The 26390-nt window shown below is 24.0% G+C and overlaps 1 protein-coding gene and 1 long non-coding RNA gene across 2 annotated transcripts in view; one reads left to right on the top strand and one right to left on the bottom strand.

Annotated features, from left to right (window-relative positions):
* Positions 1-796: 796 nt before the first annotated feature.
* The window catches only part of LOC127290160 (probable serine/threonine-protein kinase DDB_G0282963), a 35579-nt gene continuing 9985 nt past the window's right edge, over positions 797-26390 (bottom strand). Inside the window, exons 5-10 of the mRNA XM_051318576.1 lie at positions 14297-18384; positions 10745-10888; positions 9697-10310; positions 9241-9609; positions 7603-7817; positions 797-3269 (exon numbers count right to left, since the gene is read on the bottom strand). Coding sequence (XP_051174533.1) covers positions 3063-3269; positions 7603-7817; positions 9241-9609; positions 9697-10310; positions 10745-10888; positions 14297-18384 — 5637 coding nt within the window. The 3' untranslated portion in view covers positions 797-3062. The remainder of the gene's footprint in view (positions 3270-7602; positions 7818-9240; positions 9610-9696; positions 10311-10744; positions 10889-14296; positions 18385-26390) is intronic.
* Positions 19371-26356, top strand: LOC127290189 (uncharacterized). The gene is made up of 3 exons (XR_007844269.1): positions 19371-21710; positions 24144-24715; positions 24859-26356. It is a non-coding gene; the product is annotated as an uncharacterized LOC127290189 (long non-coding RNA).

The following is a 26390-nucleotide window of genomic DNA, read 5'->3' as shown; positions in this document are numbered from 1 at the left end:
TGGAAAATAAAACGAAATTCAAAATAAAAAAATTAATTAAAAAAGTAAATTCACAAAAATAGAAACTAAAATTCCAAATCAAAATTTTTTTTTACAAAAAAAAATATTTTGTAATTTTATTTATTTATTTGTAATTTACCGTTAATTTTTGAAATAAATAGCAATTAATTTTAACAAAAATTTAATTAATTAAATACTTTAAAGACAAAAATTTAATTATAATTAAATACTTTAAAGACAAAAAATAGTTCTTTTTTTTAAATTTTTATTTGAAAAATAAAACGAAATTCAAAATTTAATGTCAAGATATTTATTTACGATAGAATATGATTTTTCGTTTCAAAAAAAAAAAAAAAAAAAGGAATTCTTTCTCAATCCACTTTAAATACATATTTTCATACTAAATAATATTCTGGCACAAAATTTAACAATACTATATTAGAAAAAGTACAATTTTATTTATTTTTTTTTTTTTTTTTTGTTAACGAAAACTATTTACAATTTGAAAAATGTTAGACTTATTATAATTATTAAAATAATATAATATATAAATATTTGACATATCAAATAAAAGTGCACTTTGAATTTTTCAACAATTTTTCTTTTTTTTCCTACGCGTGTGTACAAAAAGCATTTTTAATTTACAAATTTTTATTTTTTTTACGTTTTAATTTTTTTTTTTTTTTTAATTTCACTATTTTATTATTATTATAATATTAATAACATCTTCTGTTACTGATTTTTTTTTTGTTTTTTTTTTTTTACGAGGGAAGTGGAAAATCTGCATAACCCTGGAGGCCTTCTTCCAAATCAGATACCTGGAGTTTATTTTCATTAAAAAAAATTTTTTTATCCGAAACATTTTTTTTTTCCAAATCTATATGAAAAATAAGAAAATAAGTATTTTTTGTATTTTTTTATTTAATGAAAATAAAGGAAGTTATGATTTTTTTTTTTTGAAATTTAACGTCAACGAAGAAAGTGTTTTTTTTTTGGAACATTTTTTTAATCTATTGTAATTATAAATTAAAAATTATGCTATATATATATGAAATTTATTCATTTTTTCTCAAATTTTTCAAATATATGCTCAAAAATAACGTCCCTATAACAGAAGCAACAAAAAAAAAAAAAAAAAAAAAAATTGAAATTAAACTTATAAAGTGAGTTTTCTAAAAAGGAGACACTTTCGATTTTTAATTCCCTTCTTGGTGTAGCAGATTTTTTTACATCCTACGAAAAAAAAAAAAAAAAAAAAAAAAATTTCAATTTTACATTTCAAGTAACGAGGGTTTTCTAAAACTTATTTCTATTTTTCGAATAAGCGAATATTATTATTATTATTATTAACAATATTAGTTAATTATTAATAATTTTTAACAATTAATAATTTATTAACAATTATATTTAATATTAATTAATTATTAATCATAATAATAAATTATTATTATTTAATAAAAATTAATAATTATTAATAAAAAATTTTTTAAACAATTTTGGGAAATTTGCTTAAAGAAATTTTGGAACAATTATTATTATTATTTAATAAAAATTAATAATTATTAATAAAAAATTTTTAAAAAAATTTTGGGAAATTTGCTTAAAGAAAATTTGGAACAATTATTATTATTATTATTATTATTTAGATATTAATTATTAATAATTAACAATAATTGTTGATAATATTTTTAATAATAAAAATTTTAAATATTATATAGTAATACTTTTTAAAAAAGAAAAACTTTATACAATATTGCTCTAAAGAATTTCATTATTTTTATGAATCTCATCGATTCAAAAAATTGTGGAAGACCAATGGACAATCGTCAAATATTTAAAAAAAAAAAAAAAAAAACAATTTACCTTAAAATCTAAGAATTTTAAAAATATTTTTAAATTATTATTATTGCTTTCTCTGTAGAGAAAGTATTTTAATATATAGTTTTAAAAAAAAAAAAATTGTAATACTAGTTAACAAATTACAAGTAACTTGAGTCGTCTTCCAAAAATTAATCAGCGGAGCCTTTTCTTTTCCAGTCTTTAATAATCTAGGAATTATCTATTATTATTAATCGCAGTCTTTATCGATTACAACTATTTTGTTTTTGTTTTTTTTTTTTTCAAATCCGTAAAATTGAATTTTGAAAAAAAAATTTTTAATTTATAATTTTGAGCACGGAATTCATTATCACAATTTTTTATTTTTTTTTTTTTTAATATTTCTTTCTTTTTTTTCTTTTTTTTTTTTTTTTTAAAGAAAAAAATGAGAATTCCGCTTTCTTAATTCCCAAGGAAACTCGGTATGAAAGCTTCTTCTTATCTAACCCTGTAAATTGCTCCTAGTATTAAATTGGACTCGATTTTTACATCCCAAAAAGCACAATTTTCTTTGCACTTATATATAAAATTTTATATATATATATATATCAAAATAATAATTGCCAAAAAAAATTTGTGAATATTTCAGCAAATATTAATAATTATTAAATTAATAATAGAGTAGTATTATAATTATTATTAAATATAAGATTGTAACTGGCCTAAATATTAAAGAAAAAAATTGTGCTTTTATGGAGTAATGATTGTACATTGCCTATTTATAAGGAATAAATATCATCATTTGGTTAATAACACGATTCTTAAAATGAAATCAAAGGAAAAATGTCTATTCCTTCTTTTTTTTACTTTTTTTTTTCTTTCTTTCTTTTTTTTTTGTACAGGCACAGATTGGACGGTCGTCTAAAAAAACGCGCTTTGCCTCTACGCGATTGGCAAAAAAAAAGAAAAAAAAAAGTGAATCTCGTGATTCCTTATATTTCTAAATTAACTAAATTGTTATTTAGTTAATTGTTATCATTTTCAAGAAATAATTAATTATTATTTATTTATTTAATTAATAGTCGTGTGTGTAAAGCTTTTTTCAAATTCATGTGTAAAACTTTCAAAATTTAACCATTATTTATATATAATTTAACTAATTTTCTTTTTTTTACCTTTTTTTTTTTAATTCTTTTCTTTTTACATTCTCTTCTCATCTCGTTTTTTTTTGTTTTTGTAAAAATTTAACTATTTTTGTTATTACGATTTCGTAGAATTGATGAAGCGTCCGATAGTGAATATGTACCGGGCTCAAAAACTGGTGGATATTCAAGGCCAGGATAATCTGGCGGCGGAGAAGTTGGAGGCGGAATATAAGGCAGTGTCGGTGGTGATGTGAAATTTCTCGAGTTTGTTGAACGTTTCTGACATCCAGGATGATTGGTTGGACACTGTGGAGTAAATTTATTTATTTATTTATTTTTAAATCAAGGTAAATAATTAACTGTATTCTTTTAATTATTACTAGCAAAATTTAACGCGCGCCAAATTTTGTATTTAATTGTTAGTTATAAAGAAATTAAAGATTAATATTATCAAATAATAATTTAATTTATTAGAATATTATTACATATTAAATGATAATAATGAAAATTATATGTTTACAGGTCTCGGATTATATACGAATTTTTCCGACTTTTTATCAAAAATACGACTTTTATCGATTTATTTTAATAAAATGCGACATTTTTTTTTTTTTACATTTCAAAAGAAAATGTAAATAAAATACATTTTTTTTTTAGTATAAAATGTAGATCTTCTTCAGATCTTCTTCAATTCAATTAATTAACAAATTTTCAACTAAAATGATTCTTCACTAAATTAATTTATTTTTAATAATTTTAATGAAATACATCACAAATTCAAATTCTATCAAAATTATTTTTCAATTAAAATTTTTTATAAAATTAAACAATTGTTTATAATTTAAAACAAAAAAAATATCACAAATAAAATTGAATTATTTTTTGAAAAATTTCAATTCAAAATAAATTAAAATTCAATTATTATCCGAAATTTTAATTCAAAATCAATTAAAAATCCAATAATTATCAAAAATTTTCAATTTAAAATTTAATTATTTACCAAGTTTTCAATTTAAAATGAAATAAAATTTAATTATTTTCTAAAATTTCTATTCAAAATTAATTATTTAAATTTTCAATCAAAAATAAACTTTAATTAAATTATTATCCAAAATTTCAATTAAAATTCAATTATTTACCAAAATTTTCAATTAAAATTCAATTATTTACCAAAATTTTCAATTCAATATGAACTGAAATTCAATTATTTTCCAAATTTAAAATCAAATAAAATTTCATTATTCTCAAAAATTTGAATTCAAAATTAATTGAATTTTCAATTATTTTGAAAAATTTTAATTGAAATTGAATTATTATCTAAAATTTTCAATTCAAAATCAATTATTTTCCAAAATTTCGATTCAAAATCAACTAAAATTCAATTATTTTCTAAAATTTTCAATTCAAAATGAACAAAAATTCAATTATTTTCCAAAATTTCAATTGAAAATTAACTAAAATTCAATTATTTTCTAAAATTTCAATTATTTCCCAAAATTTTCAATTCAAAATGAACTAAAATTCAATTATTTTCTAAATTTAAAATTAAAATTAATTTATTTTGAAAATTTTCCATTAAAATTCAATTATTTTCAAATTTTCTATTCAAAATCATCTAAAATTTAATTATTTTCCAAAATTGTAATTGAAATTCAATTATTTTCAAAATTTTCAACTTAAAATCAACTAAAATTAAATAATTTTCTAAATTTTCAATTAAAATTCAATTATTTTCAAAATTTTTAATCCAAAATAAACTAAAATTTAATTATTTCCAAAATTTCAATTCAAAATCAACTAAAATTCAATTATTTTTAAAAATTCCAATTATTTCCCAAAATTTTCAATTAAAAATGAACTGAAATTCAATTATTTTCTAAATTTAAAATTAAAATTAATTTATTTTGAAAATTTTCCATTAAAATTCAATTATTTTCAAATTTTCTATTCAAAATCATCTAAAATTTAATTATTTTCCAAAATTGTAATTGAAATTCAATTATTTTCAAAATTTTCAACTTAAAATCAACTAAAATTAAATAATTTTCTAAATTTTCAATTAAAATTCAATTATTTTCAAAATTTTTAATCCAAAATAAACTAAAATTTAATTATTTCCAAAATTTCAATTCAAAATCAACTAAAATTCAATTATTTTTAAAAATTCCAATTATTTCCCAAAATTTTCAATTAAAAATGAACTGAAATTCAATTATTTTCTAAATTTAAAATTAAAATTAATTTTTTTTCTATATTTGAAATTAAAATTAATTTATTTTGAAAATTTTCAAAAAAATTCAATTCTTTTCAAACTCGTGTATTCAAAATCAACTAAAATTCAATTATTTTAAAAAATTTCAATTCGAACTAAACTGAAATTGAAATATTTTCAAAAATTTTAATTGAAATTCATTTATTTTGAAAATTTTCCATTACAATTTAATTATTTTCAATTTTTCCATTCAAAATCATCTAAAATTTAATTATTTTCCAAATTTGTAATTGATATTCAATTATTTTCCAAAATTTTCAATTTAAAATCAACTAAAATTCAATTATTTTCAAAATTTTTAATCCAAAATAAATTAAAATTTAATTATTTCCAAAATTTCAATTCAAAATCAACTAAAATTCAATTATTTTTAAAAATTCCAATTATTTCCCAAAATTTTCAATTAAAATGAACTGAAATTCAATTATTTTCTAAATTTAAAATTAAAATTAATTTATTTAATTGAAATTTTAATTTTAATTTTAATTGAAATTCATTAATTTTGAAAATTTTCCATTAAAATTCAATTATTTTCAAATTTTCCATTCAAAATCATCTAAAATTTAATTATTTTCCAAAATTGTAATTGAAATTCAATTATTTTCAAAATTTTCAATTTAAAATCAACTAAAATTCAATAATTTTCTAAATTTTCAATTAAAATTCAATTATTTTCCAAAATATTCAATTCAAAATCAACTAAAATTCAATTATTTTCAAAATTTTTAATCCAAAATAAACTAAAATTTAATTATTTCCAAAATTTCAATTTAAAATTAACTAAAATTCAATTATTTTTCAAAACTTCGATTGAAATTCAATTATTTTCCAAAATTTAAATTCAAAATCCACGAAAATTTAATTAAAATACAATTATTTTTCAAAATTTTTAATTGAAATTCAATTATTTTCAAAATTTTCTATTTAAAATTAACTAAAATTTCAATTATTTTTCAAAATTTAAGTTCAATTCAATGAAAAATATAATTTTTAAAAATTTTAATATGAATTTGTAAAAAACGGACAAAAATTTTATTTATTTTCAAAGATTTTTGAGCAAATTTCTCATAAATTCTATTATTTCTAAAAAATATTTTATTATCATTCAAAAATACCTTTATCTTCTAAAAATTCAATAAAATATCAAAGATTTAATTATTTTCCAATATTTTGATTATAATTTGTGAAAAACTTATTTTTTAAAATAATTTCAGTAAAAAATAGGCAAAAATTTAATAATTTTCCAAAATTTCAATAAAAATCACAAAAATTTAATTATTTTGAATTATTTTCAATTTAAATATCTATTAAAAATTCAATTATTTGAAATTGAAAAAAAATAATATTAAATACTTATTTTAATAATATTCTTTGAAAATTCAACTATCTGAAACCATTTTCCAATCAAAAATGATTTTCAAATTATTGTATTTTGTCTGGATTTTCTAATAAATTTTTAGTGAAATCATGTAAAATTTTAATTAAAAATCACTTAAAGTTTCAATTAATTTCAAAAATCTCAATTTTAAATCTTTGAAAATTCAATTAAATTTTTAAAAATGTTTTCCAAAAATTGTTTGATAAATTATTTTTAGTTCTGTAAAATTTAATAATTGTTTGAAAATTAACAATATATCTTTTGAAATTTAATTATTTCTAAAAATTTCAACTTTAACCCTTCGAAAAGGATTATTATTAAAAAAAAAATAATTTTTATTTAAAAATCTGTAAAATATTTTTGTTAAAATAAAAAACAAATCCACTTTTTTTTGGAATATAAATCGACTAAAACGACTTTTTTGTGTCTTTAAGTTGATTCGAGGCCTGTGTTTTTATAATTAATATTTAATAGGTATTCGTTGGCCCCTGGTACATTAAAAATTAATTTTGAAAAATAAATTTTTTTCAAATTACTATCTTGTACGAAATTTCCTCGCCCATCTTTTTTCTCATCATAAATTTTTTCTATTTGTATACAATTTTTGAATCAATATACAAGTTTAAAAAAAATTTCGTTGGTAAACGTTTTGTACTTGAGCTTCGTGAATTGAATTTTCGAATTTGGAATTTTAAAGAAACTTATTCCGAAATTTTGAAACACAATTATACAAGTTTGGCAAAAATGAGAAAAAGAATTGTCCAAATTTGACACGGCATAAGATTACTATTAAAAAAAAAAAAAAAAAACACGTGAAATCAGAAAAGGCCAACTTCAAGTTAGGACAGAAGGACAGACCAAGCATTTTATTATTATATAATAATTATATTATAATATTATTTGAAAATAAGTCGGAAAAAAATTGTATTTTCGAAAAAAATGTCGTATAATCCGATTTTTTTAAAATTAAATTAAATAAATATTCATACCTTGGATCCGTGAGCAGCTGGAGCATCGGGACTCCAATCGCTAACAGAACTAACGGAACTGTAACTTTGACTTAAAGTTTGTGATTGGCTTGCACTTCCAGAGCTCAACGATTGACTAATTCCAGAATCTCCGGGACTTTGGCTTCCCGATCTTTTAATTTTTGGTTGCGTTGACGATTTATCTCGAAACAATGCTCGATGAAGTCGTGGCGATCCTAGAAACAGATTTTTTAATTAAATTTATCAATTCTTTTTAATTTTTTTTTTTACAATTTTTTTTTTTTTTTTTGAGAAAAATACAAAAAACTTTGGTGCAAATAGAATAAAGAAATAATAATAATAAAAAAAAAAAAAGTACAGAATAATAAAATAAAAAAAATATAAAATACAAAAATATGAAATAAAAAAAAAATACAGAAATACAAATTAAAAAAATACAAAATGAAATTAATTTTAATTATTGAAAAAAAAAAAAAAAAACAAAAGATTATTTGTTATTATTTTTCTCACCCTCATTAGGAAGTGTTTTTTTCATTTTTTTCAAATTTTATTCTTTCTTTATGAAAAATAAAAAAAAAAAAAAAATAGTAAAAACAAAAAATAATTTATAATAAAAAAAAAGAGAGAGAAATAAAAAATGTTTATAATTAATTTTATCACAAATTTTGAAGAAAAATCCACATTCACGGAAATTTTTCACATCCAAACAGTTAAAAGTTTTCGAAAATAGTAAACAACAACAATGAAATTAATAGACATTCAGGAGCGTATTTTGAAAATTTTTTCTAAGATGGTTTAAATATTTAAAATCAATAAATTAATAATAAAGATAAAACAAAAAATTGTAATATTAATAGAATTTTAATTGATTTGGAATTAAAATTTTCGACAATAATTGAATTTTAGTTGATTTTGAAATGAAATTTTGGAAAATAATTGAATTTTAGTTGAATTTCAATTGAAAATTTTGAAAATAACAATTTTTGTTGATTTTGGATTGAAAATTTTGTAAAATATTTGAATTTTAATGGAAATTTTTTATAATAATTGAATTTTTATTTATTTTAAATAGAAAAATTTGAAAATAATTGAATTTTAATTAAGTTTGAATTGAAATTTTGGAAAATAATTGAATTTTAGTTAATTTTATGATTAAAATTTTTTAAAATAATTGAATTTCAATTGAAATTTCTGAAAATAATTGAAATTTAATTGATTTTGGATTTAAAATTTTGTAAATAATTGAATTTTAGTTGACATCGAATTGAAAATTTTTTTAAAATAATTGAATTTTAATTGAAATTTTTGAAATTAATTGAAATTTAATAGATTTTGAATTTCAAATGTAGAAAATGCAGATAATAGAATTTTAGTTGATTTTCAATTGAAAATGTTAAAAATAACTGAATTTTAATTGATTTTAAATTGAAAATCCTGATTATAATTGAATTTAAATTGATGTAGAATTCAAGTTTTGGAAAAGAATTGCGTTTATAATTAAAAAAAAAAAAAAAAAAAAAAAAAAAAAAAAAAAAAAAAAATTAATAATAAAGATAAAAAGAAAAAAAAAATTGTAATTTAAATTTTTTTCTAAAATTAAATTAAATGAAAAAAAAAAAAAAAATTGAAAAAACAAACCAAGAATTGTTTTTTGCGTTTCCTTTGGAATTTCAAGTGCAATTGGCTTCTGTGGACTTTTATTGGTGAAAAAATTTTTCAATTTATTTTTCTTTTGTACATCATCATTTTTATCAAGATGCATTTCAAATGCAGCTCTCATTCCCTCTTGTTCAAATGGTGTATTAAAAATTGGCGGCGGTTGATATTGTCCAACGTGTTTTAATTTATTTTTATCAAATTTCATTAATTTTTTCTCATTATTTTTTTCACGTCGACAATCGGCCAAATTGAAACTTCCATTTCGGCTCACTGATATTGTTTTTTGCATTTTAAATGTATCTGATGTTGAATTTAATGATGCTAAATCTCCACTCGATCCAGAATAAACTGTGTGAAAAAGTAAATTACAAATTTAGAAAAAAAAAAAAAGTTTTTTTTTTTAATAATTTATTAAAATATATATATATATATTACCGTCATTTTTTGCAATTCTTCGTGAAAAATCCAAATCCATAGAATTATTTCTCTCGGCACGAAATTCATTGCCAATAAATTCACAACCATAATTCGCTGGATTTATTTGTCCATGAGCTCCTGTTCTTGGTGAATTTGTTGTTGTTGTTGTTGTTGTTAATCTATTTTGTTGTTCATTGATACGATTATCTTGTCTACTATCGTAATATGGATCCTCAATTATTTTTTTCTTTCTCATACAATTTAATGTTCTTGGCGTTGAATTTTTTGCTTCGCATGAATCACGTGTTTTTTCACTAGAACGACGTTCAAATGTATAATTTTGTGTTTGCATTAAATATGAATTGCCGCCATTTGTCAATGAATTTTCATCATAATTTTTTGGAAATCCATAAATAACGCCATTATTATTTGGAATATCGCGTACAAAATTCATTCTTCCATTTTCAAAATTGTCAAATGTACGATGTTGAATGTGTACATGATCGCTTGTTAATGGAGTAAAACGTGGCGATGGTGTGCCACGTTGATGATCTTCATCTTGACGCGAGAGCATAAATTCCTCGAGTGTTATAAATCCTTGGAGTTCATCATTTCGTCTTGATCTTGGAAATCTGTTTATTTATTTATTATATTATTTACTTATTTATTTATTTACAATAAATTCCCCTACGATGATTATAAATTTTTAATTTTATTAATTGGAAAAAAAAAAATTTATTTCATTCAAATACTCAATTATTTGACTATAATTATCAAATAAATATATTTAATTGAATAAAAATAATTTTTATTTAAATTAAATAAATTTTATTTAAATAAAAAAAATTTTTTCTATTTATAAACAAATATAATTTAATTGATGCGAATAATAATTACTTTAATAGAAATAAATAGAAAAAATGGAAAAAAAAAAAATATTTGCTAATAGTCAAGTAATCGAGTATTTGAATAAAAAATAAATTTTTTTTTTTGTAATGTAAAATATGTAAAAATTTTTTAACGTTAATTTGCAAATAAATAAAAATAAATAAAATAATAATTTTACCTGTCTGAAGTGCGTCGATAATCGCCCATATCTTGACTGCTACTTGGAACATCATTTGCACTTCGTGATGCGTTTAATCCATAAAATGTACTTCCCGACACTGTTACTGGCAATTCTGGTGAATGTGAAACCAAATCTTGTTTTCTAAAATGAATCAAATTTTCAATTATTAAAATTTGGAATTTAATACAAAAGAAAAAAAAACAAAAATAAATAAAATAATAATAATTTTTATTAATATTAATTAACTTTTGCCAGATATAAAAATATTTTTCTTTTTCATTAATCAAAAAAATAACAAAAAAATTAACAGCAGTAATTTTTTTTTGTTCAAAGTAATTTTTATTAATTGTATTTTGTACACAATTTTTTGTGTAAGTTATTTTTTCTTTTTAATATAATTTTTATTTAAAATAATTTTTCGCTCAAAGTACTAATTTTGAATTGTAATTTTTTTTTAAAATAATTTTTTGCTCAAAGTAATAATTTTAATTGTAATTTTTTTTTTAAATAATTTTTATTCAAAATAATTCTTTTTCTAGATACTTAACGATAAATTACAAATAAATAAAAAACAATTTTATTTCAAGTTTCTTTTTTTTTCTATGTAATTTTTTTTTTTTTTTTTTTGTAAATTTCAAGCCTTCGATTGACATTAAAGCATAAAAAAAGTCGTTTTCGTCGATTTATATTAAAAAAAAAAGTCAATTTATTTTATTTTAATAAATTAAATTTTCGAATTAAAAATTTTGTCACAGTTTTATTGTTTTTGATGGTCAACAAAATTTTAGGCAATATTCAATCAAGTTTTAAAGATTTTTAAATAATATTTTTTTTTTAAAATATTAATAATTTTGGAAGATGTTAATGCTGAAATTTTTAAAAAATAATTGAATTTCAAAAAAATTTTATTAATTTTCAGACAATAATTAAATTTTACAGAACTAAAAATAATATTTCAAATAATTTTTGGATAACATTTTTGAAAAGTAATTGAAATTTCAAAGATTTACAAATTTTAATATATGAAAATAATTGAATTTAAATTGAAATTTTTTAATATAATTGAATTTTAATTGAATTTGAATTGAAATTTTGAAAAATAATTGAATTTTAATTGATTTTGAATTGAAATTTTGGAAAATAATTGAATTTTCATTGATTTGGAATTGAAATTTTGGAAAATAATTGAATGTATGTTGATTTAAAATTAAAATTTTTTAAAATAATTGAATTTAAATTCATTTGGAATTATAATTCTGGAAAATAATTTGTATTTTGATTTATTTTGAATTAAAATTTTCAAATATACTTGAATTTTGGTTGATTCTGAATAGAAAATCTTGAAAATAATTCAATTTCAATTTCAATATTTCAAAACAATTAAATTTTTGTCCGTGTTTTACTAATTTAAATTAAATTTTAAATAATTAAATTTTTGATAAATTTATATTGTAATTTTGAAAAAATAATTGAATTTTAGTTAATTTTGAATTGATATATTGAAAATAACAGAATTTTAAATTATTTTAAATTGAAAATTTGACAAATAACTGAATTTTAAGTTAATTTTGAAATGATTTATTTTTAAATAATAAAATATTTATTAATTTTGAATTGAAAATTTAAAAAAAAATTGAATTTCATTTTATTTTGAATTGACAATAATTAAATTTCAATTGAATTATGGTTGATTTTGAATTAAAAATAATTAAATTTCAATTAAACTTTTGTAATTAATTGAATTTTAATTAATTTGGAATTGAAATTTTTGAAAATAATTGAATTTCAATGGATTTTGAATTAAAATTTTTGAAAATAATTAAATTTTAGTTGATTTTGAATTGAAATACTTTAAAATAATTAAATTTTATTTTATTTTATTTTGAATGGAAAATAATTAAATTTTATTTGATTTCGAATTAAAATAATTAAATTTCAATTGAAATTTTGGATAATTGAATTTTAAATGATTTGGAAATGAATATTTTAAAAATAATAGAATTGCAATTAAAATTTTAGAAAATAATTGAATTTTAGTTGATTTTGAATTGAAAATTTTGAAAATAATTGAACTTAAATTGAAATTTTAAAAATTAATTGAATTTTAGTTGAATTTCAATTGAAATTTTGGAAAATAATTGAATTTTTTGTTAATTTTGTATTGAAAATTTTGAAAATAATTGAATTTTAATTGAAAATTTAGAAAATAATTGAATTTTAGTTGATTTTGAATTGAAAATTTTGAAAATAATTGAACTTAAATTGAAATTTTAAAAATTAATTGAATTTTAGTTGAATTTCAATTGAAATTTTGGAAAATAATTGAATTTTTTGTTAATTTTGTATTGAAAATTTTGAAAATAATTTAATTTTGGTTGATTCTGGATTGAAAATTATGAAAATAATTGAATTTTAGTTGATCTTCAATTGAAAATTTTAAAAATTAATTGAATTTTAGTTGAATTTCAATTGAAATTTTGGAAAATAATTGAATTTTTTGTTAATTTTGTATTGAAAATTTTGAAAATAATTTAATTTTGGTTTATTCTGGATTGAAAATTATGAAAATAATTGAATTTTAGTTGATCTTCAATTGAAAATTTTGAAAATAATTGAATTTTAGTTGATTTTGAATTGAAAATTTTGGAAAATAATTGAATTTTAATTGAAAATTTAGAAAATAGTTGAATTTTAATGGATTTTGAATTAAAATTTTTGAAAATAATTGAATTTTAGTTGATTTTGATTTGAAATACTTGAAAATAATTGAGTTTTATTTTATTTTGAATGGAAAAAAATTAAATTTTAAATGATTTGGAAATGAATATTTTAAAAATAATAGAATTTCAATTAAAATTTTGGAATATAATTGAATTTTAATTGATTTTGAATTGAAATTTTGGAAATAATTAAATTTTAGTTTATTTTGGATTAAAAATTTTGAAAATAATTGAATTTTAGTTGATTTTGAATTGAAAATTTTGAAAATAATTGATTTTTAATTGAAAATTTTGAAAATAATTTAATTTTGGTTGATTCTGGATTGAAAATTATGAAAATAATTGAATTTCAGTTGATTTTGGATTGAAATTTTGGAAAAGTAATTGAATTTTAGCAGATTTTGTATTGAAATTTTGGAAAATACATAATAGAATTTTAGTTGTTTTTGAATTTAAAATGTTAAAAATAACTGAATTTTGGTTGATTTTGAATTGAGATTTTGTAATTAATTGAATTTTAATTGATTTGGAAATGAATATTTTAAAAATAATAGAATTTCAATTAAAATTTTGGAAAATAATTGGATTTTAATTGAATTTGAATATAAAATTTTGAAAATAATTGTATTTTAGTTGATTATGAATTGAAATTTTTTGCAAATAATTGAAATTCATTGGATACTGAATTGAAATTTTTAGAAAATAATTGAATTTTTTAATTAAAATTTTGATTTATTTTGTAGTTATTTTTTCCAAAATTAATTATTATTATTTTTTTTTTTGGGGGGGGGGAATTATTATTTGAAAATAATATTCTCATTATCCTTACCTTGGTGTTGAACTCGGTAGTACTCGTCGATAACTTCTAAATTGTGCTGTTGGTACCGGTACATTTTGACTTTTGCCCAAAAATTTCAAATACTTTCTATCTAAACTTGCTCCAGTTGGTAAATTTTGTTCCTTATAATTATCACCTTTTTTGCCAATTTTTTTCAACGAACCAAAACCCTTATTGCCACTGCTGCTGCTGCTGCTGTTGTTACTACTACTATTACTATTCTCCTTACTCTCATTTGTTGCCTTCAATAATTTTCTATTCATTTCCCCATCGCTCTCATCAGTTTCACTAAACAATCCACTTGATCTATCCATAGGATCAGCGCCAATTGTTGTTTTACTAACAGCATCCAACCAAATTAATAGCGAATCCTCAGTGTCAGCGGCAAAATAAAAAACTGTACCCGTATGATAAATTTTAAATGCATATTTTCTTGATTTCACCTCTTGTGCTTGCGATGCAGTAAAACCAGCCAATGCAATTAAACAATCGGCTTTTATTGAATCTTGTAATTTAAAACGAAATAAAGATGCACCCTTTAATACAAACCATGCTTTTGCCCATGCACCGCCAGCGCCACGCGAACGATAAATTAACCAACCCTCTAAATCAACAGGTGATAATTCTTTAACACTAATATTACGCCTCTTAGCAAGTGCAATATTACGTTTACGTGAATTTTTTGGACTTGTTAAAATTTTACTTGCCGATGCATTAAATCCAATACTACGTGCAGCAACCATCATTGCACGATTCATAACACCGCGATCTTTTTCCAATGTACGCGGTTTTTCTGTGATAAATTTCGAACAACATGCACCATCAGTGGAATCAATTTGTAAATCTCTTGTGTCCATTAAACGCGAATCCAATGTTCTTGATTCAAAATATTTTCCATCAAACTGTCCCATTCGTGATATTGTTCTTGATTCATTGCTTAATCGCGAATCTAATGTTCGTGATTCGCCAAAAATTCGTGAATCATAATTTTTTCCATCATGAGAAATTCGCGAATCATTCATTGAATTTCGTGAATCATTTGAGGCACGTGATTCATTACTAATTCGTGAATCAATTGTTCGCGATTCATTGCTAATTCGTGAATCAATTGTTCGCGATTCATTGCTAATTCGTGAATCAATTGTTCGCGATTCATTGCTAATTCGTGAATCAATTGTTCGCGATTCGTTGAAAATTCGCGAATTGGAATTTTTCAATTCATTGGAAATTCGTAAATCATAATTTCTCGATTCGTTAGAAATTCGCGAATCAATTGTTCTCGATTCATTGCTAATTCGTGATTCCAAATTTCTCGAATCGTTGCTAATTCGTGATTCCAAATTCCTCGATTCATTGCCAATTCGTGATTCTAAATTCCTCGATTCGTTGCTAATTCGTGATTCCAAATTCCTCGATTCGTTGCTAATTCGTGATTCCAAATTTCGCGATTCATTGCCAATTCGTGATTCCAAATTTCGCGATTCATTGCCAATTCGTGATTCCAAATTTCGCGATTCGTTGCCAATTCGTGATTCCAAATTTCGCGATTCATTGCCAATTCGTGATTCCAAATTCTTCGATTCGTTGGAAAATCGCGAATTAGAATTTTTCAATTCGTTAGAAATTCGCGAATTAAAATTTCGAGATTCATTGCTAATTCGCGAATCAATTGTTCTTGATTCATTGCTAATTCGTGATTCCAAATTTTTCGATTCATTGCTAATTCGTGATTCGTTGCCAATTCGTGATTCGAAATTTCTTGATTCGTTGCTAATTCGCGAATTAGAATTTTGTGAATCATTAAAAATTTGCAAATCAAAATTTGTCAATTCATTGGAAATTTGTGAATCATATAATAATTTTGAATCAATTGTTGATGAATTAGAAAATTTATCAGTAAATAATTGATATTTTTCATCATATTTTTCATCTGAATTAAAATCATAAATTTCTGAATAACCATAAGAATCGATTGTTGAATTTTTTAAATCCAATGAATTATCATGAAATTCCATTGTTCTTTTTTTCTCATTATTATGAAAATATTCTTCATTTTCCTTTAATTTTTGTTGTTGTTGTTGTTCTTCTTCTTCCTCTTCTTCTTCTTTTTTTGTTGATTCTAATTCGTCAAATTCATTTTTTCTTCTATCGGGTATTTTTGGTTTTTCTTGATTATTTTTTATTAAATTCAATGATTTTGAAAAATATTTACGTGGCGGTGGTTCAGGTGGACAAAGTTTTTTTTGTTTTACAATAAAAGAATTTTTTTTTAATGGAAAATTATCAATTTTTTCCTGATTTTTTATTTCTTTTTCAATTATTTTCAATTTTTGTTCTTTATTATTTGTTAATAATTCAATTTTTTTTTTACTATTATCATCGAAATTTTCAATTTTATTTTCATCTAAATTTTCAATTTTATTTTCATGAATATTTTCAATTTCAATTTTTTTTTTACTATTTTCTTCAAAATTTTCAATTCGATTTTCCATAGTAATTTCAATTTTTCTTTTACTATTTTCAATTTTATTATCTTTGTAAATTTCAATTTGATTTTTATTATTTTCAAAAAAATTTTCAATTTGATTTTCTCTATTTTCTTCAAAAATTTCAATTTGATTTTTATTATTTTCCTGAATATTGTCAATTTTTTTAGGGTTATTTTCCATTTTTATTTCTTTATTATCAATTCTTTTTACATTAATTTCTGTCGTGTTTTCATTTTTATTTAAAATAATAAAATCATCTTTTTGAATAATTACTTTTGGCGGTGAATATTTTTCATTTTTTATCACCTCATTTTTTGCACAACAAGAAGAAGAAGAAGAAGAAGAAGAAGAAGTAGAAGATTTTTCACATTTTGGTGAAAATATTTTTTCACTTGATTTCATTAAATGTTTTTCAATATCATTAATTTTTTTCACAACACTACCAACAATTATTTTCACTTCCTCCTGAATGGGAAAATTATCATTGGCTTTTTTTCCAAAATTTTCCTCTATTTCAAAATTAAAATCATAGGCCGGAGTACTGTGACTTTTTTCCAATTCACCACGACGTGGTTCTTCTTTTTCATTTTTCATTTTGTTTCTTTCTTTTTCATTTTCCGTTTTGTTTCTTTCTTTTTCATTTTCCATTTTGTTTTTTTCTTTTTCATTTTCCATTTCGTTTTTTTCTTTTAGTTTTAGTTTTTGTTTTTCATTTTCTATTTCTTTTTCATTATTATCATCTCCTTTAAAATTCGAATCCAATGAATTTCTTTCAAAAGGCACATTATTATCACAATTATTATCAATAACTTTGTCATTATGCTCATTAAATTGAACTCGTCTCTCGTCAATTTTTCCATGCCTCTTTATTTCAATACCAAGACATGTTTGCGGTCTTAAATTATTATTATTACTATTATTACTATTATTACTATTACTATTATTATTATTACTATTATTACTATTCGATTGAACATTATTTAATCCATGTGCGCATGATGCTGCCTTATCGCGCAATTGAAACGTTGAATTGTGCTCATTTTTTAATTCACGCCAAAAACGTTCAATATCAATACTATGTTTTGTCGTTGGACTTGCGCCCGTTATTGTTGCACGTCGTTGTACTAAATTACGTGGTTTTGCCAAATAAAGACGTGACGATAATGTGGGTTCAATTTCCAAATCAGAATCACCACTACTATCATCGGTTGTCATTATCATCATATCAACAGTGTCAATAATTGTTGGCTGTAATTTATGTTCAAGATTAATTTCTTTTGGAATTTCTTTTTCTTGTTGATATTGTTGATGTTGTTGATGTTGTTGTTGTTGTTGTTGTTTTGGTAATGGCATTGTAAAATCAGGAATTGTTAATAATTCAGGACGTGGCGATGGTAAATTATGATGCCAACGTGATGCGTATGGTGTTTTTTTATTACTTGGTAAACGATAGGGTTTTATGTAAATTTGTCCATAAACTTTTGTATGACGTGGTCGTCGTTTTAATGTTAATAAAACTTCAGCTGGACTCTCGCGAAATAATTCAAGAACATTTTTTCTCTCCCATCCTACAACTGTTTGATAATTGACCTGTAAAAAGAGTTTTTTTTTTTTAATTTGTTTGTTCCTTCTTTTTGTATTTTTTTTTTTGCAATTTATTGAATAAAAAAAAAACAGTAAAAACCTATTTTATATGTTATTAAATTATTATTAATTAATTTTATAATTAAATTAAAAATAAATAATTAATTATTAAATTACAAAAATATAATAATAATAATAGTAATATTAATTATTATTATAATAATAAGTGATAATAATAATTATAATAATTATAACAATAATAATAATAATAATATTAATAGCAGGCCTCGGATCGACTTTAAGACACAAGAAATAAAGTCGTTTTATATATTTTACGTTATTTATTTTTTTTATTTTTATTTTAAATAACGTAAAATATATAAATATATTAAGAGGAAATATTTGGCCTAATAACTTACAAAATTTAATTCCTCAATTATAAATATTACTATTAAAGTCATTTTAGTCGATTTATATTCGAAAAAAAGGCAAAAAAAAGTCGATTTTTTCAATTTTAACAAAATTTAATTGGTTAATAAATATTTTACTTTAAATAACTAATGTTATTTGATATTAAATTCATTTTTATTAATTCTATAATAAGAATAATTATAAAAGAACAATATTAAAGAATTATTAGAAATAATTGAATTTCAAAAAGATTTTGTTGATTTTTAGAGAATAATTAAATTTTACAGAATTAAACAAGTTGTAAATTCAGATGTTCATTACATGAACATTTTGCTTCCTCTTTACGATCAGTAAAAAAATTTGCTTCCTCGTGGAGAAAGCAAAGTTTTATTGCTAAAATGTGAATTTCTGATTTTTTAACTTTCATTAATTCTTTAAATTTACCTCAAATGTATACTTTATATATATCGATCGATTCGTCTTGACGTAAGAAATACGATTTTATTATATATAACCTTAAATTTTTCCATTTAAAAATTTTTTCTATTAAAAAAAAATTTTTGGAAAAAAGACGATAAAAATTTTTTTTGAGGTATTTTTAAAAATCCTTTGTTCAGATTTGAGATATTAATATGATAAATGAGCCTACCAAATTTTATCTAAATCCATTAAAACCTGTTAAAGTTATCTTCTAAACAAAAAAGGGATCCACACACACACACACATACATACAACCGGACAATTGATCAGAATCTCATATAACACGTTTCTATAAAGAAAAAAATTTGTTTTCGCCACTTTGAAAAGTTTTATAAACGAAAGGACTACAAAGTTTCCTCCACGAGGAAGCAAAAATAGTCAAAAAGTTTCGAACAAAAAATGTATAGCGCACTTTTTGATTGGTCCAGCGGAGGCTGAGCTACACTCAGATAAATTTTTTAAAAAATTTTGAAAAATTAAATTTGCGAGATAATTAATCGGGAATAACGCCAAAGTCTTAACCCGGGAGTCTCGAACAAAAAATGTATTGCGCACTTTTTGATTGGTCCAGCGGATGCTGAGCTACACTCAAAAATAATTTGGAAAAATTTTCAAAAAATTAAATTCGCTAGATAATCTTTCGGGAATACCGCCATAGTGATTAGAAGAAAGTTCTGAACAAAAAATGTATGGCGCACTTTTTGATTGGTCCTGCGGATGCTGAGCTACGCTCAAAAATATTTTGGAAAAATTTTCGAAAAATTAAATTCGCGAGATAATCGCTCCCGAATACCAGCAATAAAATAGGGAAAAAGTTTCGAACAAAAAATGAATGGCGGACTTTTTGATTGGTCCAGTGGAGGATGAGCTACACTCAGATAAATTTTTTAAAAAATTTTGAAAAATTAAATTTGCGAGATAATTAATCGGGAATACCGCCAAAGTCTTAACCCGGGAGTCTCGAACAAAAAATGTATGGCGCACTTTTTGATTGGTCCAGCGGATGCTGAGCTACACTCAGATAAATTTTTTAAAAAATTTTGAAAAATTAAACTTGCGAGATAATTAATCGGGAATAACGCCAAAGTCTTAATCCGGGAGTCTCGAACAAAAAATGTATTGCGCACTTTTTGATTGGTCCAGCGGATGCTGAGGTACGCTCAAAAATATTTTGGAAAAATTTTCGAAAAATTAAATTCGCGAGATAATCGTTGGGTAATACCACCAATAAATTAGGGAAAAAGTTTCGAACAAAAAATGTATGGCGGACTTTTTGATTGGTCCAGAGGAGGCTGAGCTACACTCAGATAAATTTTTTAAAAAATTTTGAAAAATTAAATTTGAGAGATAATTAATCGGGAATAACGCCAAAGCCTTAACCCGGGAGTTTCGAACAAAAAATGTATTGCGCACTATTTGATTGGTCCAGCGGATGCTGAGCTACGCTCAAAAATATTTTGGAAAAATTTTCGAAAAATTAAATTTGCGAGATAATTAATCGGGAATACCGCCAAAGTCTTAACCCGGGAGTCTCGAACAAAAAATGTATGGCGCACTTTTTGATTGGTCCAGCGGAGGCTGAGCTACACTCAGATAAATTTTTTAAAAAATTTTGAAAAATTAAATTTGAGAGATAATTAATCGGGAATAACGCCAAAGCCTTAACCCGGGAGTTTCGAACAAAAAATGTATGGCGCACTTTTTGATTGGTCCAGCGGATGCTGAGCTACACTCAGATAAATTTTTTAAAAAATTTTGAAAAATTAAATTTGCGAGATAATTAATCGGGAATAACGCCAAAGTCTTAATCCGGGAGTCTCGAACAAAAAATGTATTGCGCACTTTTTGATTGGTCCAGCGGATGCTGAGGTACGCTCAAAAATATTTTGGAAAAATTTTCGAAAAATTAAATTCGCGAGATAATCGTTGGGTAATACCACCAATAAATTAGGGAAAAAGTTTCGAACAAAAAATGTATGGCGGACTATTTGATTGGTCCAGCGGATGCTGAGCTACACTCAAAAATAATTTGGAAAAATTTTCAAAAAATTAAATTCGCTAGATAATCTTTCGGGAATACCGCCATAGTGATTAGAAGAAAGTTCTGAACAAAAAATGTATGGCGCACTTTTTGATTGGTCCTGCGGATGCTGAGCTACGCTCAAAAATATTTTGGAAAAATTTTCGAAAAATTAAATTCGCGAGATAATCGCTCCCGAATACCAGCAATAAAATAGGGAAAAAGTCTCGAACAAAAAATGTATGGCGCACTTTTTGATTGGTCCAGCGGATGCTGAGCTACACTCAGATAAATTTTTTAAAAAATTTTGAAAAATTAAATTTGCGAGATAATTAATCGGGAATAACGCCAAAGTCTTAATCCGGGAGTCTCGAACAAAAAATGTATTGCGCACTTTTTGATTGGTCCAGCGGATGCTGAGGTACGCTCAAAAATATTTTGGAAAAATTTTCGAAAAATTAAATTCGCGAGATAATCGTTGGGTAATACCACCAATAAATTAGGGAAAAAGTTTCGAACAAAAAATGTATGGCGGACTTTTTGATTGGTCCAGAGGAGGCTGAGCTACACTCAGATAAATTTTTTAAAAAATTTTGAAAAATTAAATTTGAGAGATAATTAATCGGGAATAACGCCAAAGCCTTAACCCGGGAGTTTCGAACAAAAAATGTATTGCGCACTATTTGATTGGTCCAGCGGATGCTGAGCTACGCTCAAAAATATTTTGGAAAAATTTTCGAAAAATTAAATTTGCGAGATAATTAATCGGGAATACCGCGAAAGTCTTAACCCGGGAGTCTCGAACAAAAAATGTATAGCGCACTTTTCGATTGGTCCAGCGGATGCTGAGCTACACTCAGATAAATTTTTTAAAAAATTTTGAAAAATTAAATTTGCGAGATAATTAATCGAGAATACCGCAAAAGTCTTAACCCGGGAGTCTCAAACAAAAAATGTATGGCTTACTTTTTGATTGGTCCAGCGGAGGCTGAGCTACACTCAGATAAATTTTTTAAAAAATTTTGAAAAATTAAATTTGAGAGATAATTAATCGGGAATAACGCCAAAGCCTTAACCCGGGAGTTTCGAACAAAAAATGTATTGCGCACTATTTGATTGGTCCAGCGGATGCTGAGCTACGCTCAAAAATATTTTGGAAAAATTTTCGAAAAATTAAATTCGCTAGATAATCTTTCGGGAATACCGCCATAGTGATTAGAAGAAAGTTCTGAACAAAAAATGTATGGCCCACTTTTTGATTGGTCCAGCGGAGGCTGAGCTACACTCAGATAAATTTTTTAAAAAATTTTTAAAAAATTACATTTGCGAGATAATTAATCGGGAATAACGCCAAAGTCTTAACCCGGGAGTTTCGAACAAAAAATGTATTGCGCACTTTTTGATTGGTCCAGCGGAGGCTGAGCTACAATCAGATAAATTTTTTAAAAAATTTTGAAAAATTAAATTTGAGAGATAATTAATCGGGAATAACGCCAAAGCCTTAACCCGGGAGTTTCGAACAAAAAATGTATTGCGCACTATTTGATTGGTCCAGCGGATGCTGAGCTACGCTCAAAAATATTTTGGAAAAATTTTCGAAAAATTAAATTCGCTAGATAATCTTTCGGGAATACCGCCATAGTGATTAGAAGAAAGTTCTGAACAAAAAATGTATGGCCCACTTTTTTATTGGTCCAGCGGAGGCTGAGCTACACTCAGATAAATTTTTTAAAAAATTTTTAAAAAATTACATTTGCGAGATAATTAATCGGGAATAACGCCAAAGTCTTAACCCGGGAGTTTCGAACAAAAAATATATTGCGCACTTTTTGATTGGTCCAGCGGATGCTGAGCTACGCTCAAAAATATTTTGGAAAAATTTTCGAAAAATTAAATTCGCGAGATAATCTTTCGGGAATACCGCCATAGTAATAAGAAGAAAGTTCTGAACAAAAAATGTATGGCGCACTTTTTGATTAGTCCAGCGGATGCTGAGCTACACTCAAAAATAGTTTGGAAAAATTTTCGAAAAATTAAATTTGCGAGATAATTAATCGGGAATACCGCCAAAGTCTTAACCCGGGAGTCTCGAACAAAAAATGTATGGCGCACTTTTTGATTGGTCCAGCGGATGCTGAGCTACACTCAGATAAATTTTTTAAAAAATTTTGAAAAATTAAATTTGCGAGATAATTAATCGAGAATACCGCCAAAGTCTTAACCCGGGAGTTTCGAACAAAAAATGTATTGCGCACTTTTTGATTGGTCCAGCGGATGCTGAGCTACGATCAAAAATATTTTGGAAAAATTTTCGAAAAATTAAATTCGCGGGATAATCGTTCGGGAATACCACCAATAATTTAGGGAAAAAGTTTCGAACAAAAAATGTATGGCGCACTTTTTGATTGGTCCAGCGGATGCTGAGCTACGCTCAAAAATATTTTGGAAAAATTTTCGAAAAATTAAATTCGCGAGATAATCGCTCCCGAATACCAGCAATAAAATAGGGAAAAAGTTTCGAACAAAAAATGAATGGCGGACTTTTTGATTGGTCCAGTGGAGGATGAGCTACACTCAGATAAATTTTTTAAAAAATTTTGAAAAATTAAATTTGCGAGATAATTAATCGAGAATACCGCCAAAGTCTTAACCCGGGAGTCTCAAACAAAAAATGTATGGCTTACTTTTTGATTGGTCCAGCGGAGGCTGAGCTACACTCAGATAAATTTTTTAAAAAATTTTGAAAAATTAAATTTGCGAGATAATTAATCGGGAATAACGCCAAAGTCTTAATCCGGGAGTCTCGAACAAAAAATGTATGGCGGACTTTTTAATTGGTCCAGCGGAGGCTGAGCTACACTCAGATAAATTTTTTAAAAAATTTTGAAAAATTAAATTTGCGAGATAATTAATCGGGAATAACGCCAAAGTCTTAACCCGGGAGTCTCGAACAAAAAATGTATTGCGCACTTTTTGATTGGTCCAGCGGATGCTGAGCTACACTCAGAAAAATTTTTTAAAAAATTTTGAAAAATTAAATTTGCGAGATAATTAATCGGGAATACCGCCAAAGTCTTAACCCGGGATTCTCGAACAAAAAATGTATGGCGCACTTTTTGATTGGTCCAGCGGATGCTGAGCTACACTCAGATAAATTTTTTAAAAAATTTTGAGAAATTAAATTTGCGAGATAATTAATCGAGAATACCGCCAAAGTCTTAACCCGGGAGTCTCAAACAAAAAATGTATGGCTTACTTTTTGATTGGTCCAGCGGAGGCTGAGCTACACTCAGATAAATTTTTTAAAAAATTTTGAAAAATTAAATTTGCGAGATAATTAATCGGGAATAACGCCAAAGTCTTAATCCGGGAGTCTCGAACAAAAAATGTATTGCGCACTTTTTGATTGGTCCAGCGGATGCTGAGGTACGCTCAAAAATATTTTGGAAAAATTTTCGAAAAATTAAATTCGCGAGATAATCGTTGGGTAATACCACCAATAAATTAGGGAAAAAGTTTCGAACAAAAAATGTATGGCGGACTTTTTAATTGGTCCAGCGGAGGCTGAGCTACACTCAGATAAATTTTTTAAAAAATTTTGAAAAATTAAATTTGCGAGATAATTAATCGGGAATAACGCCAAAGTCTTAACCCGGGAGTCTCGAACAAAAAATGTATTGCGCACTTTTTGATTGGTCCAGCGGATGCTGAGCTACACTCAGAAAAATTTTTTAAAAAATTTTGAAAAATTAAATTTGCGAGATAGTTAATCGGGAATACCGCCATAGTGATTAGAAGAAAGTTCTGAACAAAAAATGTATGGCGCACTTTTTGATTGGTCCAGCGGATGCTGAGCTACACTCAAAAATAATTTGGAAAAATTTTCAAAAAATTAAATTCGCTAGATAATCTTTCGGGAATACCGCCATAGTGATTAGAAGAAAGTTCTGAACAAAAAATGTATGGCGCACTTTTTGATTGGTCCTGCGGATGCTGAGCTACGCTCAAAAATATTTTGGAAAAATTTTCGAAAAATTAAATTCGCGAGATAATCGCTCCCGAATACCAGCAATAAAATAGGGAAAAAGTTTCGAACAAAAAATGAATGGCGGACTTTTTGATTGGTCCAGTGGAGGATGAGCTACACTCAGATAAATTTTTTAAAAAATTTTGAAAAATTAAATTTGCGAGATAATTAATCGGGAATACCGCCAAAGTCTTAACCCGGGAGTCTCGAACAAAAAATGTATGGCGCACTTTTTGATTGGTCCAGCGGATGCTGAGCTACACTCAGATAAATTTTTTAAAAAATTTTGAGAAATTAAATTTGCGAGATAATTAATCGAGAATACCGCCAAAGTCTTAACCCGGGAGTCTCAAACAAAAAATGTATGGCTTACTTTTTGATTGGTCCAGCGGAGGCTGAGCTACACTCAGATAAATTTTTTAAAAAATTTTGAAAAATTAAATTTGCGAGTTAATTAATCGGGAATAACGCCAAAGTCTTAATCCGGGAGTCTCGAACAAAAAATGTATTGCGCACTTTTTGATTGGTCCAGCGGATGCTGAGGTACGCTCAAAAATATTTTGGAAAAATTTTCGAAAAATTAAATTCGCGAGATAATCGTTGGGTAATACCACCAATAAATTAGGGAAAAAGTTTCGAACAAAAAATGTATGGCGGACTTTTTGATTGGTCCAGCGGAGGCTGAGCTACACTCAGATAAATTTTTTAAAAAATTTTGAAAAATTAAATTTGCGAGATAATTAATCGAGAATACCGCCAAAGTCTTAACCCGGGAGTTTCGAACAAAAAATGTATTGCGCACTTTTTGATTGGTCCAGCGGATGCTGAGCTACGATCAAAAATATTTTGGAAAAATTTTCGAAAAATTAAATTCGCTAGATAATCTTTCGGGAATACCGCCATAGTGATTAGAAGAAAGTTCTGAACAAAAAATGTATGGCGCACTTTTTGATTAGTCCAGCGGATGCTGAGCTACACTCAAAAATAGTTTGGAAAAATTTTCGAAAAATTAAAGAATTTTAGTTAAAAATTTGTTAAATAATTGAAATAAAGAAGATCGGAAGAAGATCTGCA

Source organism: Leptopilina boulardi, unplaced genomic scaffold (assembly GCF_019393585.1).
Source record: "Leptopilina boulardi isolate dan_hultmark-lab unplaced genomic scaffold, ZJU_Lbou_2.1 LbouV2_55, whole genome shotgun sequence".
NCBI classification, from domain to species: Eukaryota; Metazoa; Arthropoda; class Insecta; order Hymenoptera; family Figitidae; genus Leptopilina; species Leptopilina boulardi.
Note: the sequence above shows the minus strand (reverse complement) of the source record. Positions and strands in the feature narration are given on the sequence as shown.